This window comes from Arvicola amphibius, chromosome 8 (assembly GCF_903992535.2).
Source record: "Arvicola amphibius chromosome 8, mArvAmp1.2, whole genome shotgun sequence".
NCBI lineage: Eukaryota > Metazoa > Chordata > Mammalia > Rodentia > Cricetidae > Arvicola > Arvicola amphibius.
The window spans coordinates 78761879-78783563 of NC_052054.1; the positions used below are offsets into that span (position 1 = coordinate 78761879).

A 21685-nucleotide genomic window follows, 5' to 3' on the forward strand; every position below is an offset into this window, starting at 1 on the left:
TTGTATGTATGACACATGTCCCTGGGGTCTGTATTAACTATACGGCCCAAGCTGGCCCAGGACTCTCTCATCCTACTCTTTAGTCTCCTCAGCATTGGGGCTGTAAACATGTACCTCCACGCCTGGCTGCATACATCAGTTTGCTGGGCAGTCTAGAATACTGAAGTGGGTATTGGAACTACCTTGAATAGCAGGGTGCTATCAAGGCTCAAGACCACACAGTCAGAAATGGTCAGGCAGGAAGTGGAGGTCAGAGTCTATGCTGCCACAGTCCTCCACCTTCTGGGGTTCCCAGCCTGTCAGCAACGGCAGTAACGTAAAGGGCTTGGAAAATATCTAAGGAACAGGCTGTCCTGGGGCCTGGTAGGCATGACTCAACAGACCCTCAAGGATGAAGGTCACCACAGAGGTCCTGTGTCTGACCAGAAACTTGCAGCGGGCTCATGGAAGCATGAGCTTCCAGCCTGAAGCTGAAGTCCCAAGGCAGCCCAGGGCACTGCAGAGCCCACATTCCTGCTGAGGAAGATGGGACAGCTCTAGCAGACACTTTTCCAACCTGGGTGCTCTATGGTATCGGAAACACGTTGTTGCATCCACACTCTGTGCGTGGTGGGTGATCCAATAGGTTCAGTTCAAATCTCAATTATGCCACTCACCAGCAAGAACCTCCGGCAAGTGACAACCCTTCCAGGCCTCACCTGCTTCATTTCTGCAGGAGGGCAGGCGTGGTGCCCGCTGCTGTGACTCAGTGGAAGGGGAAACGTGGGGCACCTAGTACAAGCCAGGTACACGGCAACTACACAAACCAGGCTGCTGATGTCATTCATGACTGATCAGTTGCACGGGAGATGGGCAAAGCACCGAGTCTGCCACTGCTTCAAGTCCTTGCCACTCTCTTGAATTCCCCCCTTTTCTGGGTCTTCTATATATTCTAAACTTCTTAATGATTTCGTAACACAGCTCTTCCCAGTGTACATGTGTGCACATGTGTATGTGTATCAGGGAAGGTGTTAGTTACCATATAATAAGGTCTCAGGGAAGGAAGAAAGTACTGGGGCTCTAGGGAATAGAAGGGAAACAGGTCTCATGGACCCCCATCTGGAGCTTATGCTGAATGCTGCGAAATTCTCCCACACTTTGCAGTTTGCTGTGACAAGAGAGAGAGGCAGCATTCCTCTCCTCTTCTGATGGAGTGGGAAATATAAAAAGACACAAATCTGTCTTGGAAACAGATCACAGACCCATGGGCAGCAGCAGGCAGGACCAGCCCACTGCGGAGAAAGAATGGTGCCCTCCGCCCTCCAGGCAGCAGAGAGATGCACAGTGGGGACAAGTCACCCCCTGCCTAGGGCTGAACCACTATCCCTGGTTCAAGACACACACACCTGTACCGAGTCCTCCCTGATGCTAATCCTGGGCGTATGGCCAAGGTCACCTTCCCAGCTGCCTGGGACTCCTCGCGACCTCCCCTTCTAACACTTCGTTAGCCATCTTCCTTTGGAACCCACCCGACTGCTAATCAAAGGGATTTCAAGGGTGTTACAAAAGGTTATGTTTAAAGTATTCATCCAAGTGGTGCAGGTACACAATCATAATCATATCTGGTGCTGTGTGTGTGTGTGTGTGTGTGTGTGTGTGATGTATGAAAAGATGCTCAATTCCATTAGTCAGAAAAAAGAAATCAGACCCAATGGTGTGGTCATGCGTGTGTGTAATCCAAGTACTTATGAGGCACAGACAAGAAGAATGAAGAATCCTAGGCTATCCTCAGCTGCACAATGAGTGTCAGGCTACCCTGGGCTACATAGTTAAGCTTTCCCCAAGTTAAATGAATGAATCATGAAGTTTAATAAAATGAACTAAAAAGAAAGCTACAAAGAAAACCACACCATTCGAAGCACTGTATGTCCACTCGGATGGTCCAAACAGAAAGGTTGCTGAGGACACATGGCCATGCCACTGGTAGAGTGGAAACGCTTCAACATTCTGGGGTGTGGTTTGGCAGTTTCTTATGAAGTCAAATACACGGTCTCAGCTATTCTAAGCCTAGGAACACAGGCTCATGGAAGAGATAGACGAAGATACTTCTAAGCAGCCTTGAACTGGTCCCCTCCCAGTATCCCTCAAGCACTGGAGTGGGGTGCATTCAGACAAAAGAATACTGAATCCAGAAAAATCCCACACAAATTCGGTCACATGGATGCCTGGCACTAGCATGACATAGAGCCACAGAATTCAGAAGCCCATGAGCAAAGTAGACACGGCATCATTTTATAGTCTCCATGGTCCAGAGCCAGCTGAGAAGAAGGGAGTCACCTGTGAGATCAGCAGGGAAAGGCAGGTGGCACTAGGGCCCAGGACGTCTTACCTGGTTTTGGGCGCTCCATGGTGCTCTCCTGGCTAGTCAGGCCACCTGAAGAGGAGTCACCGCTGGACATCCCATCGTGGATAAAGTGAGGGTCAAAGGACAGTAGCGGATGTGGGGCGGCTGCGTACCTGCAGGGTAGAGAGGGAACGTTCTCGGTAATGACAGCCGCAGGGAGTCGGTGGCTTTTTAGCACTCAGGAGGCTCTGCTGTGGGCTTGGGGCAATGAGCTGCTGGCAAGGCTGGGCGAGGCAGCCTGGTGTCTGCTACTATAACTGAAGCTCAGCAAGAGGCTCGCCTGGGACGCCTGCCAGGGAGGTGGGTGGCAACAGGGAGTACAGGGCACAGCAGGTTCTCAAGGAGGGAGGGTTGCAGAGCCACTTGGGTGACTGCCCTGCTTATTCAGGGGTTCTGCCTCTTGGCTGAGAAAGGGGTATCTAGCCTCCCTGGAAGCTCCCCTTTCTCTGAGGGGGCTAGGCAAGTCAGGCAGGCATTTTGTGGTTACAGCAGACCCAGGCTGGATAGGATGGGTCTCACACCTCACTGTTGTCTTTTGCTGGCAGGTATAATCGGTTTGTAGGTCAGAGCCTCAGTTTCCCCTAACTGTTAAGAGATGATCACAACAGGTCCTTCCTTTCAGCACTCAGAGTTGTGTCTGACAGGACACACAGGAATCGAGACATTTGGCCCATAGGCTATGGCGGTCTTCCTTCACTGGTGGAGGAAGATTTTATGATAGGCAGGGCCCATGGCTTAAAAACAAGGCAGCTTGGGACTCAAACCCTAGCCCTCAGTCAGACAAGAGCTTGATAGAGTTATAGCTGTTTTTGTTTTCTTAGGTTTGTGATTCATTCTTTTTTGTAAAATTATTTATCTTTATTTTCTGTGCATTGGTGTTTTTTGCTTGCATGTATGTCAGGTTTTGGAGTACAGACCAGTTGTGAGCTGCCACGTGGGTGTTGGGAACTGAATCCGAGTCCTCTGAAAAGCAGTCAGTGCTCTTAACTGCCAAGCCATTCTCCAGCCTCATGATTCATTCCTTAAATTTTTTTTTTAATTGCTGGTGGTGGTGGCACATGTTTTTTAATCCTAGCACTCAGGAGGCAGACGGCAGGTGGATCTCGAGTTTTGAGGCCAGCCTGTCTTACAAAGCAAGTTCCAGGACAACCAGAGCTGTATGCGATGAGAAACCCCTGTCTCAAGAACAAAACAAAACACACACATCATCACATCTATTTAAGTGTAGACATGTGCCTAGACCCTGACACATGTAGAGGTCAGAGGACCACTTGCAGGACGTCTGTTTTCTCCGTCTATCATATGGGACCTAGGGATTGAATTTTAGATTGTCAGGGGCTGGCAGCAGGGGCCCCTACCCACACAGGAATCTCACTGGCTCTTGCCATCACACCTGCAGCCGCTGCTTCTGCGTGTCCACCATCACGGCCTCTAACCACACCTGCACCTGCTGCTTCTGCGTGTCCACCATCACGGCCTTTAACCACCACACCTGTACCCGCTGCTTCTGCGTGTCCACCATCACGGCCTCTAACCACACCTGCTGCTTCTGCGTGTCCACCATCACGGCCTTTAACCACCACACCTTGTACCCGCTGCTTCTGCGTGTCCACCATCACGGACTCTAACCACACCTGCTGCTTCTGCGTGTCCACCATCACGGCTTCTAATGCGCTGGGATCATAACCCAATCAACTCTTTGTTCTACAAGCTGCATTGACAATGATGTTTGGTCACAGCAATAAAAGCAGTGATATAGATGGCTTCTCATCCCCTCCTGATCTGGCTTGGCCTAGATACGACACCATAAATAGCTCTTGCCTTCTTGCCATTAGCTTGGAGCTGAGGCAGTTGCTGAGGGGACTGGAGATGTGACAAAGGCAACGTTTGTGCCACATGGGGATGAATGGTCCTGAGCCCACCCTGCCTGGGCTTTGCCTTTGTGGCATAGAACACATTTCTATGACCTTTGAGCCCCACTTTTGGTTGTCTCTGGCCAAGTGACCCAATAATGTAGGCCTTGGATGCCAAGAAAGGCTGAGCCTGTCTGACCTTCACCTCAGCAGGGTGTGGCAGGAAGGAGAGACAGAGCTAAGACCCTTAGCACTCAACCAGTGCTGAATGACTCCTGAGTTGCCCCAGCTTGAAGTCTGGGTTGTATCTATAAAGGACCTGCTCCAACTGCCAAGTTTTTAGCTCCTGACGGGGCACTGGGTTTTCAGGAAACTCAACTCCATGCCGCTGTCAAGAGAAGACCCGACTGTTCCCTTTTCCTTCGACCTCGGCCCAGCCTTTCAGTTCTCCCAAAAGACAGATGGCTCCAACAGTCCATTCTTCCTTCTGCATTTGTCTGAGGGCCCAGTGTGTGGTGGGTCTGGAGGTTTTACAAAAGCAGTACTGTTGCCTTGCTGGCTGCCCTCACTCACGGCCAGCTACCTTGGGAACAGCTCCACCATGGCTGGAAGTAGAAGCCCTGACTCGGTTCATTTGGTTTCTCAAAGGTCAGTGTCGAGTCCCTAGCACCGAAGCTGGGATCAGAGCCAGGGGAGAGTGGAGAGCACCTCACTGACTGCCCAGTGTCTGCTTTGCACGGCCTCCTGGGTAAGAAAAGCCCTACTGAGCTTTCACCACACTTCCAGGATCCAATGAAGTAAACAGTGAAGGTATGTAAGAAGTCTCCTGGGAGGTGGGCAGGAGGATGGCAGGCAAGCTCAAGGCTAGCCTAGACAACTTAACGAGACGAATCCTCGAGACGAAAAGTAACAAGGCCAGCTGGGGATGTAGCTTAGCAGCAGGGGCTGGCTTAGCTTGTGTGAGACCTTGACTTTAGTCCCCCAGTACTGAAAACACAAAACCAAAACCGGGCTGGTGAGGACAGTGGGTAAAGGCACCTGCTCCAAGGATGACTACTTGAGTTGGATCCCCAGGACTAGCATGGTGGAAGGAGAGAATGACCTCCATATTTGTGCCTGGAATGCATGCACCCACCAAGGTGCATAGGACTAACTAAGAATGGAAAAGAAAAGAAAGAACAACAAACCCAATCCAAATCCAAAATGAAGAGCAGGGTCTCCGACAATATGGAGAAAGAAAGTTGCTGAGTCGCCATTTCTGTGTTATGCAGCTAACCCTAACCTGACAGGTGTCTGTAGCTGGCTTCCTGTCTCAGCTGCTCCTCCCGTTCAGGACAGGCTGTGCTGGCTCTAGTTACCTCACAGCTGTTTCAGGTTTTTTGTTTTGTTTTTGTTTTCTGAGACAGGGTTTCTCTTTGTAACTTGCTCTGTAGTCCAGGCTGGCCTCGAATTCAGAGATCCGCCTGCCTCAACCAGCTGAGTGCTAGGATATTAAAGGCATGTGCCACCCACCACCACCTGGCAGCTGTTTCATTTTGAGACATATCTCGGGCCAGCCTCACACTCACTATGGAACCAGAGATGACCTGGGGCTTCTGTTCTTGCCCTCCAGCTCTGGAGTGCTGGGACCACAGGCGCGCAGTACCACTGCAGCTGCATTCCACAGCACTGGAGATGTGACCCAGCTCCTTACACGAGCTAGCTACCAAGTGAGCAGCGACATTCTGAGCTGGTCCTTGTCTAAGTGTGTGTGTAGGCATGTTGTGTAGGCCAGATGTTAATCTCAGGTTAGATGTTATTCTTCAGGTCTCTCACTGGGGTCTGGGGTCAACCAGTTAGCTAGACTAGATGGTCAGCAAGGAACTCATGTGTTTCTGCCTCCCCAGTGCTGGGATCATAAACAGTATGTCCCTGATGGAGCCACCTCCCCAGTTGCTGCCACTACCTTCCTGAACAGGGTTCTTATCCTCTCCATTTGCTGCTGTCTCTGGAAGCTGGGCCAATTTTTATCACTTCCAAATTTTGGTCAATCTCACTGAAATGAAGACAGATCTTTCTTTTGCCATGTATGCAGAGCTCTGGGCAAAACATCCCTGAAAGAAGGGGGTGGGGGGCGAATGGCTGTCTTCCATCTGACTCTGTTTTCTTGAGATAAAAATCACTTTCCAGATGAAGGTTTGAGCTGATGAAGGGCTGAGTAGCTGTAGTTCTGAGGCTGTAGGGCAGAGCTGGGTGTATTCTGACGGGCTGGGGGAAGGGTTCAAAACGTCACCAGGGCCAAGCATCCAGGAGGCTGGTTTGAGTCTGCACTCACCACCACAGAGGAAAGAACTAGGGCAGAGATGAAAGTGGATCAGCGTGGTCCATGTGCCTCTCTCCTCCCTTCACTGATGGGATAGTGGGTGAGTGATTACAGGGCGGGGGGCACAGGGGATGATGGGTGATACAGCCACGGTCAGTTGTCACCCCCAGCCATCACCTTCTCTGTCTGTTGGTGGAGCCAGGAGGCTGCAATGGTGGCCATCCCTCTGTCAATGACTTATATAAGTATTGATTGCTTATGTAGGTTCTGGACGTCAATGTGACTTTGCCAGAAGCTGACTGAGGGGTTGGAGAGACCTAGTTCCATCATTCAAGTTTTGTTTTGAGAGTGGGTGTCATTATGTAGGTCCAAGCTGGCCTTGAACTGATGCTTGTGTACCAGCTTATAGGCTGCTGCAACTACAGGTGTGTGTACCATAATGCCTGATAAATTCTTTCATTCTTTTAAATAATAGCCATCTATTTATATTTATTTGTTATTTACTATTAAAAATTATATATTTAATTTTATGTGTATGAATGTTTTACCTGCATGCATATGTGTATACCATATATGCCTGGTGCTTGTGGAAGTCAGAAGACGGTATTGGGTCCCATGGAACTGGAGTTACAGAATACTGTGGCCACTGTGTGGGTGGCTAGGAATCAACCCAGGTCCTCCGCAACAGGAAAAAGTGGCCTTAACTACTGAGCCATCTCTCCAGCCCCTAAAGATTTATTATTTATTTTTAATTTATGTGTACCAGTGTTTTGGCTATTTATATATGTCCGTGACTCATTTGAGTTCAGAGCCTATGGAGGCCAGAAGAGGGGACTGGAGGCCCTGGAGCTGGAGTTACAGATGGCTAAGAGCCATTATGTGCATGTGGGAACTGAACTCTGGTCTCTGCAAGAGCAGCCGGTGCTCTTAACTGCTTCTCCGCCCCCACCCTGGGTCTGTTCATTTGTTCTTCCTTTATTCTTCCTTTCTCTTCCTCCTACTTTTAAAAAAAATAAAAGATAGGGTCTCGGTACGTGACTCTAACTGAAACTTCCTATATCAAGTTCTCCCATTTTTAAAGCAAAAGTGTTGCTCAGGTTTGGGATGTGACTCAGTTGGCATAGTGCTTGCTAGAATACACAGAGCCTTAGACTTGATCCTGGCACCAACAAGCCTGTGTGGCATCACACACCTGTAATCCCAACACTTAGGCTGAGGCAGGAGCTCAGGGCTCAGGAGTATCCTTGGCTATCTGATGGGTGTGAGGCCAGCCTGGCTTACCTGAACCCGAGATGAGGGGTGGGGAAATGGATACAAATGAGGATACGAGCAAGCTGAGCGCTAGCACTCCCTCTCGGCTACTTCATACCACTGCAGACACACCTTCCTCACCAGGACTGCCTATCAACTCTACACTAAGCCAAGGGAACCCTTTCTTCCCTGAAGCTGCTGTTTGTTCATAGCAACCTAAAAGTAACCGATGTGCTAGGATAGCTGAGCCGTGAGTCGTAGAGGCTAGGCACCACTGGGGCCCCAAAGAGACCTGATACGCAGCCCCCAGGCATGTGTGTGACTGTGTTGCAGGGCTCCAGAGGACCATGCATGAGGCGAGAGATGATCAGGGCCAGACCCAGCCAGTCACAGGGCTGATCCCTGTCCGGACTGCTACCCAAGGGGATTCACTTTGCTGAGCCCCAGTTCTGCTTCTGCAAAATGGGGATAACCAGTCTACTTCGTGAAGCTGCTGGGAGGACCCTGAGATCCCTTAAGACCGATGAACATGATCCGAGAACTCAGAAAAAGATGCATACAAATGTACCCACTTAGATCCTCCCATTTATTCTGCTTTAAGTAGCAAAAGCAATGTAGGAGAAAGGTTGGCTTTCCAATAAATCACTGGAGCAATCAGACATTCTCGGCAAAAATGAAAACCTGACCTAAACTTCTCACATAAACAAAAGTCAAAATAATCATGGATACTGGGTGCAGAGACACCTGTACAGGTTTTTGAGGATGAGGCAGGAGGATATCAGTGTCAAGTCCTGTATGGGATACAGCTGGGTAACTTAATGAAAGTGGAGGTGGGGGGCAGAGAGGCAGAGGCGCAGGTAGGGAGAAAGAGCTAGAGATTCAGCTCGGTGATAAGAGTCCCTGCCTAGAATCCCCAGTGAGGGGCTGGGGTGTGGCTCAGTGGTAGAGCCCCTGCCTAGAATCCCCCAGTGAGGGGCTGGGGTGTGACTCAGTGGTAGAGCCCCTGCCTAGAATCCCCCAGTGAGGGGCTGGGGTGTGGCTCAGTGGTAGAGCACTTGTGTAGCATTAGAGAGGTCTTGGCTCAGTCTTCATTATGAAGGGTAGTGGGATAGGGGAATCAAGGGCTTAAAATGCCCAACAGTAAAACTTCTGATTTATATTAGAAAAAAGAATGATTGTGTGTGTGTGTGTGTGTGTGTGTGTATATAGTTTTCTTTCCTTCCTTCCATTCTTCTGTTTCTTTCTTTTTTTAAAAGGAAAGACCCTATAAAGAAGATGAAAACTAAAACCCACGGCTGATCACACAAAGAGCTCTCAAACACTGCAAAGCCCTGAGTGAAGTAGGATCTGGCAAAAGGCTCACAGGCATTTCACTGGAGAGGATACATAGCTGGCAGATCGCACACAAGACGCTTAGCACTGTTGGCCCTCAGAGCAATGCAAATTAAAATGACAATGAGACAGCACGATGCGCCCATCAGAAGAGCTAAAATGAAGAATGGTGGCAGTGCCACATGGCAGGAAGACTGCGGAGAAACTGGATCACGCATGTGCTGCTGGTGGGAACACAAAATGGACTCACCACATGGTAAGCAACTGTACTGGGCACCGATCCCAGGCAAGTGGAAACTTATTTCCATGCAGAAATGTATATGTTTGAACATACATGTTACATGTTCACAGCCTGAATTATTTATAATAGCCCAAACCCAGAAACTCGCCAAGTATCTTTATAGGATGGATAACTTAAAATGGGTCAACCCACTTATCAATGAACTGCATCTTCTTTTTTAAAAAACAAAACAAAAACTAAAATTTTGTTTTATGAGTGTTGCCTGCATGTATATATTTGTATCACATATGTGCCCAGTGCCTGTGGAGGTCAGAAGAGGGTTTGGATCTCCTGGAACTGGAGTTACAGACAGTTGTGAGCTGTCACGTGGATGCAAGGAACCGAGCCTGGGTGTTCTTCAAGAGTAGCCGGGGTTCTTAACTGCTGAGCCACTGTCCAGCTCCCTCACTTTTTATTTTTGAGACAGGGTCTCACTAAATTGCATGGGCTGGCCTTGAACTCACTCTGTATTCCAGATTAGGCATGAACTTTTGGCCCTCCTGCTTCTTCCTCTTTTAGTTTCTTTTTCCTGTCTTAGGGTGCAGAGTGGCCAGGACTGCAGGCCCAGCCGAGGCAGCCGCGCAGCCCCACCACATCTGCTAGCACTCAGTTGCTGCCATTTGCAGTCTCGGTCCTTACTGAGGCCCACGTGTCATCCCAGCATGCTACACATTCCAGAATCTTCTTTGCCACTCCTTCATCCCGCTGTTCTGCTCATCCATGCTCCCTCCCCTCTGGGGGAGAGTCCCACCACTGCCCCTGGCATGGGCCTCCTGGGGAGAGCTGATGTGCTTGCTCTCTCTCGAGCACAGCAAAGGAGGACAGCAAGACCCCTGCAGGTGAGGAGGCCGAACACTCCTGCTAGCACCTGACACCGAAAGCTCTTGGGGTCCTGTGCTGAGTGAGTGCTCAACAGTGGGTTCCCCTCCCCCTTGATTTTCTAACAGAGGCCTAGCATCCAACAAGGATCAGTGTGGGGGCTCTCAGAGCACTGTCTACTGTAGGCCTTCCAGACAGAAACACAGGGAAAGCCCAGGCCTGTGTGGCTCAGTCCTCCTTGGGGGAGAACCTCAGTTTGTTGGGCTGGTCCCAGGCTACAGGTTTTGCTTCAAACAAAGCACCTGCTCTTTTCTGTCACCACTATAAACCAAGAATTCGCCACTTGTCAGTCCCAGTACTCAGTGGAGACATGGACCAGGCCTTGAAGTGAACTTACACTTTTTTCCCTGTGCATATGGACATATGCCATGCCCGAGTGGTTGGCCTCTCTCTATGTGGCATGCCTCTGTGGCTGGCCTCTGTCTGTGTCCTTTGGTTCCCTTTCTGTCCCTTTCTCTTTTCTATCCACTTTAACTGGGCTAAGAGAAGGCAGTTGCTCGTGGCCACAGTTAGGTCAGGGACTGTTGGGAGCAGTGAGACCCCAGATCCTGAATTTCTTGTAATCCCCTGATCTGAGTGCCTACAGCTGCTCTGAGCACGAGACCTTCAGGAGTTCCTGATGGCAGGAGAGTGGTTTCTGGTGGGTTTGGCTGGGGCGTGGCTATCTCTATATAATCTGCCCCTCAACACAATAAAGGGGGCATTCTTGGGGAATTCAAGGATGACCCATGCCATTGCCTCTCTGTGTGTGTCTGTGTTTTTTAAACTCCAGCCCCTTGCCCGAAGCTCGGTAACTGGGTAATAGCGCACAGAGCACAGACACGGGGGCGCGGTGTGCAACAAGGGACCAGATGGGGCTGAGGGGTAGAGCTGGTCTGTTCGTTCCTTGGGTCAGGCAGGTTTCCTGACTACACTCAGGTGAGGGGGCTTTCCTGTTGTGGAATATTATTTTAACTGGGCAAAGATGTGTTACATTTGCTTATGCTGCAGAATATTTCTTTAACTGTGTACAGGTGTGTTACTTTTGCTTATGCTGCATTAGTTTAATTATGAAAAGATGTGTTGCATTTGTTTCACTTTGTGTAAAACACCTGATTGGTCTAATAAAAAGCTGAACATCCAATAGCTGGGCAGAGAATAGATAGGCAGGGCTGGCAGGCAGAGAGAATAAATAGGAGAAGAAAAGGAGAGGGGGAAAAAAAAGAATGAGAGGAGGAGAAGAACAAGGGAGATGCCTGGGGCAAGAAGTCGCGCAGGCGCCAGCCAGCCAGAGAGAAGCAGAGAAAGTAAGCTATACAGAGGAAGAAAGGTAAAAAGCCCCGAGGCAAAAGGCAGACAAAGAGAAACAGGTTAATTTAAGTTAAAAGAGCTAACCAGAAACAAGTCTGAGCTAGGCCGAGCATTCAAAACCAATAAGTTTCGGTGTGATGACTTGGGAACCGGCCGGTGGCCTAAGAGAAAGGCAGGCTAGGAAACAGACTCCCCACTGACCCGCAGTGGAGACGGCCAGTGGGGCTGGTGGCTGGCATGGAAAGGACTGCAGTATTCTAGGGGCCTTGGCCAGTCATCATGATGGACAGAGGATGTGTTCTGAGGGCTCTGGGAATTCTGGGAGGGTCAGCCATGCCAGAGGAGGTATGGTAACAGAGTCTGGGAGGCCGAACAGACTACAGAAAGAGATGGGAGGCATTCAGAGAAAATGAGGCTCACAACAACACCTGGTGGACAGCCATGGGGTGGGACTGTCATCCATACGCTGGGAGGACCTGGGATACCAGAGCTGCAGACAGTTAGGAACAGGTTCGGATCAGATCTCACAGGGTCTTGAATGCCAAACGGTTCAGTTTGGGTTTGTTCCAAAGGCACTGGAGAGCTGTGGAGACTTTGTCAAGATTGCGTATGCTGCCAGGTTGGGTTTGGCTTTAAGGGGAGAGCTGAAGTCAGAAAGACCATGTAACCTGGAAAATACTGATGGCCTAGTTTTGACGAGTGAGAGCTACAGAGAGATGAATGGGATGCTCGATGTTTGGCTCCAAAAAAGTGATATAGGTATCCAGGAAATGGCAACCCAAATTCTCCTGCTAGGAGAGCTGATGACAAGTCTTGCTCGAGCAGCTTAACTCTGATTTTTTTTTTTTTGTTGTTGTTCTGTTTCTTTGTTCTAAATTTAAATTTGACGTTGCTGACAGCCTGGTGGTCATCTGCTGACCTCCAGGGGTCCATAAACCCCAGAATATGGCAAGTAAGATGGTAAGGTGTCTTTCCTGGGAGTAAAAAGCTGAAGCAGCCTTCACCAGAAGACATCATTTCAAAAGCAAAGGGAACTCTGACCTTTCCGGAGACGGCTTGTATCTTGCGTAGGTGGCAGATCCTGGGGTGGAGAAGCTCCCAGAAGGCTGTCGGTAGGGAGGGACTCTGTCGGCCCCTGCTGGTGATGCTGTGAACGGTGTCTCTGGGAAGCTGACTGGTCTGCAAAGGCACAAGAGCGAGGAAGGGTAAGGAGGCCTTCCTGAGGACCCTCAGATTCAGTCAAGTTCTGCATGCTATCACCCCCTGATTTTCGTGCAGGAAAGCCCCTCTTCTTTGCTCTGGGCCCCAAGCTCAGCTTCTGCAGTTAGGATAGGGGCCTCTGGGGACAATTCTCTGCCCTTTCCTGGGACAAGATGTTCCTCTGTCCTTCACTTATTTAAAATTATAGATTTTGTATACGAGTATTTGCCTGCATGTATATATGTACATCACACAGATATTTTGCCTGCATGTATATATGTATATCACAGGGTGTCCTGATGCCTGCATGCATGTATGTACATCACATGGGTATTTTGCCTGCATGTATATATGTACATCACAGGGTGTCCTGGTGCCTGCAGAGGAACTGGAGTTAGAACGGCTGTGAGCCACCGTGCGGGTGCTGGGAACTGAGCCCAGATCCTCTGCAAGAACAAGTGCTTTGAACTGCTGAGCCATCTCTCCAGATTGTATTCATTACAATCTTTACAGGGTCTCACTGTGTAGTCCTGGCTGGCTTGGAACCCACCTAGACCAGACTGGCATTGAACTTACAAAGATCCAACTGCCTCTGCCTCCCAAGTGCTGAGATTACAGGCGTGCACCATCTGCCTCTCTCTCTCTCTCTCTCTCTCTCTCTCTCTCTCTCTCTCTCTCTCTCTCTCTCTCTCGCGCGCGCGCGCGCGCGCTCTCTTTCTCTCTATTTTTTTCAGAATGGGGATGGATGGAGGGTCATACTCTTGGCATGCTTTATCTTGTAATATATGATGCATTCAGGTGATTATCTTGGCTGGGCCATACTCAGAAGTCTGGAGCAGAAGGCTTTTCAGTTCCAGGATAGCCTGAACAACATAGCAAGATCCTGTTCTAAATAAGGCAAAGAGTAAGCTGAGGATGCAGTGGAAGAGTACTTGCCTAGCATGCCAAAGGACCTAGGTTCAATCCCTAGTATCACCAAATAAAACGAAACAGTATTAAATACTAATATCAAGTCCCTGAGGTGACTACCAGCCCAGGGGCTCGATAGCAGCTGTGACAGCTACCTGCATGGGCTTTTCCTTTGGCCTGCTTCCCTGCAGAAGCCAGTCCTACATGTTTTGTTATTGGCTTTTGAAAAAAAAACTTTTCCAGCTTCATATGGAGAGCTCTCCATCCCTGTCCGAGGGCCTGTGGGCCTGCCCAGGAGTAGGGAGGAAAGAAGACACGATGCGGAGAACAGAGGGGTAAGAAGGGAAAATGGCCAGATGAGGTGTCAGCCTTTAATCCCAGCACTCAGGAGGCAGAGGCAGGAGGATCTCTGTGAGTTCAAGGCCAGCCTGGTCTACAGAGGGAGTTCCAGATTAGCCAGAGTTAAACATACAAGCCTTGTCTCAAAAACTAAAACAAAAGAAACAAACAGAAATGACTGAGGGGAGGAGAGAGAGACAGACAGAACAAGAGTGGGAGAGAGGGTGAGGGAAGGCTTGTGGCCAGGTGGGATACTAGGTGGTAGTGGTGTCTGGGGGTCCTTACCTCTTGCTGTGCAGTGGCTGGGACTCACGGAAGGGGACCATGGGCGTCTGCTTCGGGAGTCGGCTCAGGGACTGGGCATGGCCAGGAGTGGCAGGGGTGGTCCACTTGGTGGCTGGCAGAGAGTTGTGGGAGGCGGGCCCGCTCCACTGCCAGGAAGCATTGCTGCGGTAGGGGGGCCGGCCCCCAGAGGTGGTGGTTTCTGACTCCGTCTTGGGCTCTGAAGTATTCATATCATAGGTCTCTGGCCACCCTCTAGAAAAACAAGTTTATTAGGTCCAGGGTCTGGGCCCACTAGCATGCAGGCCTTCTGCTTGATGGGGACTGGCTGGCTTACAGCAGGCCAACTCCACACCATGCTGGTTCAAGGCCGAGTGGCATCCTTCAAACTAGGGCCTGAAGTTTACTGGCTGAAAATCCTAGGCCAGACCCAACACAGGGCTACAGTGGCTAAATCTGAGTCCCTCTTTCTTCCTCCCAGTCTTAGATTCTCCTGGTCCCCTCCCCTTCTCTCTGGCCCAGGCCTCTAGTCAGCCAATGTCTTCAATGAATGAATCAGCCCTTCCCAGCCCCCAAGCAGTACTTGGGCCGGAAAAGTCGATGCCCTCAAAATCAAAGGACAGTCTCTGCCTTGTTCCTAAGGATCTCAGATGCCGCTAAAAGAGAGGCAGGTGACCTACTTTGCAAGGTGGTTAAAAAAAAAGCCCATGAAACCCAGAACCCTGGAAACAGACGCAGAGTGGCCTGTGTCTGGCTGGCACATGCACCACGGTGTGGCGATCCTGCCTGGGGCTGTAGGATCCAAGCTGGGCTGGCACCTCCGCTATTGCTGTCACACAGCTCGCCACGCAGCCGGGGAGGGATCCTGAGCTTATAGAAGGCTGAGCTCGGGGCAAAATGTCCACCTTTCAGATCCCGAGAGCCAAGCTCTGAGAGGCAGGCCCGGAGCATCTCATCCTCTCCAGACACTAGGGCGTGGCTGCTGCAGAGCCGAGTCAGGGGGCCTGAGGATATGCTCCTGTCCAGGCCCTACTCAGGGTACCTCTCTGGCCATACGACAGAGCTGATGTTCAGCAGGTCCTTGTGGCTATTTTGGGGATCAGATGCCCCCCAGGAACCAGGTAGGGAAGAGTAGGGACACAACTGTCCCTACTGGCATATACTAGAGCTAGCAGAGAGGCCAGGCTGGCAGAGGTGGAGGAAGGCCACATATCCTGAGCATTGCTGTGTGCTCTGAGCCAGGCGGATCCCGCTTCTGGATGCTAGGCATGAGCATGTGACCCACACCCAACCAATCAGAAACACCTCTCGTCATACACAGGGACTAGGGTAGGACTGTCACAGGCTCTAAGCAGTTCTTAGCAGAGCAGGGAGTGCAACCTGGGAGCCACTTCTGGAATACCCGGGGTGGGGATGGGGAGTGTAAGGATCTATTTCTGCAGGCAGGTGTTGCTATGCTAGGGAGACCTAGTCCAGAGCTGTGTCACCTGTGGTGGGGGACTGGCTGAGAACACAGCTGAAGACCTTGAATTTTGGACTTCACCTCCTGAGTGCTGGGGTTACAGGTGTGCCACACCACATCTGGTTTAAACAGAGCTGAGGGACTGAACCCAGGGTCTTCTACATGTTAGGCGAACACTACCAATTAAGCCATATCTTCCGCTCTAGCATATTGTTTTACAGCTGAAAAATTCAGTAACCTATTCGAGCTCTCACACAATAGCTAGCAATAGCTGCAAACTGAGCCAGAGTGGGGCACATGTCTTTAAATAGCGGTAGGTAGAGCTCCGATTTCAAGGCCAGTCTGGTCTATATAGTGAGATCCTGCTTTAAGGCCAAAATAAATAAATAAAATAAAGGCACTAGCCTTGCCATGCCCAGAGCCCACATTCCGCACCATTTCCCTTTCCACCCTCCCTCGGGCTTACACGCTACCTGCCCCTCTTCCCTGTTCCCTGAGTCTTGGAGAGGATGATACAGATATCCCATTTATGCCTGAGCTGCTCTGCGGTCACCCTGACCGCTGCATAAAGCAGTTTCTGTGACCAGCGCTGACAGTACCATCACCTATAGGGAGAAGTGGTTACTTGAAGACAGTGTGACAGTGTCACATTCATTTAGCAAACGGCTGGCAGTGGCGTCTCCAGTGGGCCTACAGCCTTCCAAGCCAGGCTTACAGTATAAGACGTGGATTTCCTCCTGTGGAGCAGGCCTCTAACCCAGGCAAAGCAACTCACTGCCGCACCCCAGCACTTCCCAAGACTGGGTCTTTCTCACAGCTGAGGCTAGCCTCAAATTCAGCCATCTTTCTCCAGCCTCATGAGTGCTGGGTCACAGTCAGGTGTCCTCCCAACACTTGCTGCTTTTTTCTTTTGCTGTGTTTGTAGGGGAATCTCACTCTTCAGCTTTGGCTGGCTTGGAACTCAGAGATCCACCTTCCTCTGCCTCCTGGGTGCTGGGATTAAAGGTAGCATCACCATACCCAGCCCCAATGGAATGCACTAAATACGAAGGCCTGGAGTCTAGGTCATCTGCACTTTGGGACTTGGTACCTTTGAGGTGCATGAAACTAACTGCAGACTGAAATGGGAGGGGTCCGGTAGGGGCAGCTGTATCGGACAAGTAGGGAACTTGTTTTTGTTCTCTAAACCTGGAAAGCCAGGTTCACTTGCTGCTTAATCATGAAGACTACAGTTCAGATTCCAGCATGCAGTCAGGTGGTTCACAAACACCTGTAACTCCAGCTACAGGGACCTGATGCCCTCTTCTGGCCTTCCAGGACACCTGCACAGATACAGAGCTTACAGCAGCAGCCTTCACCAGCCAGAAGCAAAGCAGTTGTCACACGGAGGCCTTCTGGCTAGGCTGGCTTGGGTTTTATTTTTTCTGCTGCTGCTGTTTCTGACAGGGTCTCAGGTAGTTGGGGCTGTCTGTGAACTTAACACAACATGGTCGAGCCTGACCTCGAACTCCTGACGCCCCTGCCTCTACCTCTCAAGTGCTGGACTCCAAGCACACAACCCCTACCTTGTACAGCCACTTCACAGTCTTCCTTTTCCTGCAGAACACAAACTCCATGGCTCTACGCCTAGCACTGCAAATGGGGCTTGAATACAGCAGGGAGCCCAATAGACGTCCCAGTGTGTCCTGGGACAAGCTGCTTGTGCTCTTTGTGCATCCTCTAGGAGATGTGACTACTACGCACTCACGGATGCTGTGGAGGGGCACACTGAGAACCAGTTCCCACAAGGATTTCACTCCCCCACTCTCATTAGCGCCACCGAAATAGCTTATCACAGTGGTTCTCAACCTGTTTGAGTCCCGGGGGGGCTCAATCGACCCTTTCACAGGGGTCACATATCAGACATCCTGTATATTGGATATTTACAATTCATAACAGCAAAATTGCAGTTAGCAACGAAAATAATTTTATGGTTGGGGGTCACTACAACATGAGGAACTGTATTAAAGGGTTGGAGCATTAGGAAGGCTGAGAACCACAGGCTTAACAAGTTCCTTTCCTGAGATTCCCCGAGATAAGTATGACAGGGAGACCTCTAAGCTGCTGATCTCGGCTCCCGCCTGCCTCTGCGGGCAATGCCCTTACCGTCGGGGAGTGCCGTCTTCGAAGGGCGGGATGATGACTACCTTCACTGTGACGGAGGTGCGTAACAGGTCAATCATCTGGTCGTGGCTCAGTGTCACCACAGCCACCTTGCAGATCTCCACCAGTCGGCTGCCTTGCCGGAGGCCAGCCTGCCAGGCAAACCCATAGTCCTCCACTTCAGCCACTGTCCCATCGTACTTCACGTGGAAGCCCAGCTGCCCTAGGCCATTCCGCCGCAGGGTCATATCCACCGTCTCCCAGCCGTTGGTCATTACCTGTGGGCAGCGGGTGGGATGAGTCTCCGCGATCTGGGTCAGAGACTCTCAAGACCCTGGTCAGATCAGCCCCTCTGGGATGGACTGGCAATTCCCACCTGCCTTCCAGGTGCTGTCAGGATCTCAGATGGTGCACACATCACCAGAACCCAGTTTTTCTCGGGAGATAAGCACATGCCACCGTGGCTGGTATCCCAGAGAAGATTACAGTCATAGACTGTATTCTCCAAATATTCCTGCCTCCCTCCTTCCTCAGGCCTTCTGGGACTGCACCTCCCAGCCCACGGCAGACAGCTGTGTGAGCCATGAGGCAAGCAGGCATATCCTTTTGGTTAGGGTATTAATTTTGTGGCACTGGGTATGAACTCTAGGGTTGTGTGTATATTAGGCACTGAGCCACACCCCAGCCCCATTCGCTGCCGGGTTCTAGGCAAATGCTCTTACCACTGAATGACACCTTCGGCTCCTTACTGGTAGATCCGAGGCAAGTGGGCAACCACTGAGTCTGTGTGTGTACACTCGTGCATGTGTATATGTCCAGGCACGTGCAGGTACGGGTCAGAGAAGGACATCAAGTGTCCTCCTCCATGGTTTTCTGCCTTATTTCCTTGAGGCCGGGTCTTTCTCTGAGCCTGGAGCTTGCTGCTTCTTAGCTAGGATAGTAGCCAGAAAACCCCACTGACTCGTCTGTCTCTCATGCCTAGTGTTGGAATTGCACATGGCCAAGCCTAGCTTTTTATGTTGGATGCTGGGGATGAAACCACAGGTCTCCACACTTTTACAAGTGCTCCCACCCCACGGAGCCATTTCCCAGTGTCCCTAGCCTTCTTAAAGCCCAACTACACCCCTGCTGAGCTTTGACTGGGGTGTCTGGCCTCTCCCCTGTGAGGACAGTTCTGCTGCCATAGACACAGGTACAGCACCGCTGGTTCCATGGCTGAGGAAGCAGTGGTGCTGTTGGCTGCAGGACCGCAGTACTAGTATCTTTGCTGCCTGGCCCTCTTCCACTTCTATTTTTTGTATTCTTGTGTGAGTGATTCCCTTCTGTATGCTATGAATATGTTTTATTACCATTGGCTAATAAAAAATCTGTTTGGTCAATGGCTCCGGTATATTTCTAGTTAGGTCTTACATCTTAAATTAACTCATTTCTATTAATCTGTGAATCACCATAAGGCTGTGGCTTATTGGTAAGTTTCCGGTGTCTTTCTCCTTTGGCAGCTACATGGTGTTTCCCTGGCTCTGCCTTCTTTCCTCCTCTGCTTGGATTTCCCACCTTGCTATATTCTGCTCTGCTATAGGCCAAAGCAGCTTTCTTTATTAACCAATGGTAACAAGATATATTCATACATCGAGGGGAATCTCACATTATAGTCTTCATTAGGATGATCCTTCGTTACTACTCTAGTCCCAGTTTAAAAGCCACTTCTGCAGGCCAGACCTCCCCACAAGCTAGGGATGCTAGCGGATAAAGTCTGCGACCCACGTGGGCTGTGTCACTGATGGGCGTCATACTTGTGCTCCACGGGAACGACACCACCTTGTCCCACCTTCAGCTGACCACTGTCCTTATACTTGTGGACCCAATACATCTAGACTCCCCAAATTTTTAAGGGAAGCAAAAATAAACAAAAAGCATAACATTTCAAAAAGAGTCAAATGAAACTCCTGAATGCTGAGCTACCGCAGTGAACACAATATGGACACACATGGTAGATGGGAGCAAATGGTCCAAGCTTACTGGGAGAGTTTGCAATTCGAGACGAGACCTCAGGTGACAAGTGGCCAAAGGCCTGCAGGAAGGGAGGGACTAAGCCAAGGGACAACCAAAGAAAGAGTTTCAGTAAGAAGGGACAGGCAGTATAAAGGCCCTGAGGTTGGACTCCTGCCTAGCACATTCAAGAAATGGCAGGCCTGTGAGTGTAGAGCAGGGAGCCATGGGAAAGGCACCGAGAGGGACCTCGGCCATGAGAAGCCTCCGCCTTGCACTCAGGGTAAGCTGAGGGTTTGGAATACAGCACCCAGATGGCCAGAGCGGACAAAGACGGAGTCAAAGGAGATGTGCGCGCGCTCACGCACGGGAGGATTGTATGTATACACCCTGCACACACGTGTGTGCAGGCTCTTGCAATAATTTGGGAGAAGCCAGGCATGGTGACACAGGCAGGCAATCTCAGTATTCCCGAAGCTGAGGTAGAAGATACAGCTTCAGCAGGTCCTAGTGGTGCTCACCTTTAATCCTAGCGCAGTGAGGCAGAGGCAGGCGGATCTCTACGAATGAGATCCAGGATAGCCAGGACTATACAGAGAAACCCTGCATTGAACCACTCCTGCATCCCCGCAAAAGAAGACCACAGCTTCAGAGCTATCCTGAGCTATACAGTGAGAGCATGTCTTAACTCCCCTTCCCCAAACCCTGGGCAGCTGATGCCAGGGAGGAGGCATGGGATGGGAGAAGCAGCTGAAGGCTGCCTGAAGGTGGTAGTGACAGATGGGGTGTGGACATGGGAACAAGGGGGACCCTGGCTGATTGCAAGGCCCCTGACCTCACCATAGGGGTAGACCTGGCCTTTACTGAGACAGGAAACATGGGGGCATGGGAGAAACCCCAGCTTGTGACCGTGTGAAGTTTCTTTGGGTCACTTGGGCAGCCCTGGGAAGATTCTGAGGAGGCATCTAGAGATCAGTCTTATTATGTTCGGACCTAGGCTGTCAAGTGAGAAGAACTTGGAATCAGACCACAATTTGCTACCCACAGGCTGGATGAGCTCACGTGAGTATCTGTTTCTTTCTGAGCCTCAGCTTCATCTATCAGATGGAAACGAGATCAGCTTTTGAGTCAGTGTGAGGACTTGACTCGCTCAACAAACCGACCACTGGCCAGCATTTACTGAATGCCTACAGTATGTCAACCCGGCCCAAAGTCTATGAGTTCAGAAAGAGATCAAACAGACAGAGACCCCAGGGTTCAAACCTCACTTTACCCCACCCAAGTGCTGACCAGGCCCAACCCTGCTCAACTTCCCTGCTCATGTGAGATCTGCACGACAGGGCTGTGAACCAGACCTCATTTTATGGCGCGAGACTGAAACACTGGCTACGGCAGTTTCACGAAGATGCGTGAACTGTGAAGTCAGAGAAGCCGAGAGCCGGGGTCTAACCAATCCCACCTGAATTTAACGAAGAGCGAAAAGACCTACAAGGGTGAGCACAGCTATCTCCCAGTCACAATGCTACTGGGAGAGGCCATAGTCGGCAGTCAAGCAAGCTTGCTAGGCAGCACCAGCCACTGAACTTCTGAAACTTTCATATACACATAATAAAATGAAAGAGAAGATTCTCTGTTTTTAAGTATTGGAGATTGAACTGAGGCCCTCACGTGTGCTGGGCAGTGCTCTCCCACTGAGCTTCAGCCCCAGACCCACAGAGGATGATTACTGTTTCTATTTTCCAGCAGAGGAAACTGAGTCACTATGATGGTGGTTTCTGTTGACTGTCAACTT

The 21685-nt window shown here is 50.5% G+C and overlaps 1 protein-coding gene across 1 annotated transcript in view; it reads right to left on the bottom strand.

Annotated features, from left to right (window-relative positions):
- The window catches only part of Sipa1l3 (signal induced proliferation associated 1 like 3), a 204163-nt gene that overhangs the window by 36351 nt on the left and 146127 nt on the right, over nt 1-21685 (bottom strand). The window contains 4 exon segments of the mRNA XM_038340138.1: nt 2369-2496; nt 12612-12749; nt 14304-14555; nt 17908-18182. Coding sequence (XP_038196066.1) covers nt 2369-2496; nt 12612-12749; nt 14304-14555; nt 17908-18182 — 793 coding nt within the window.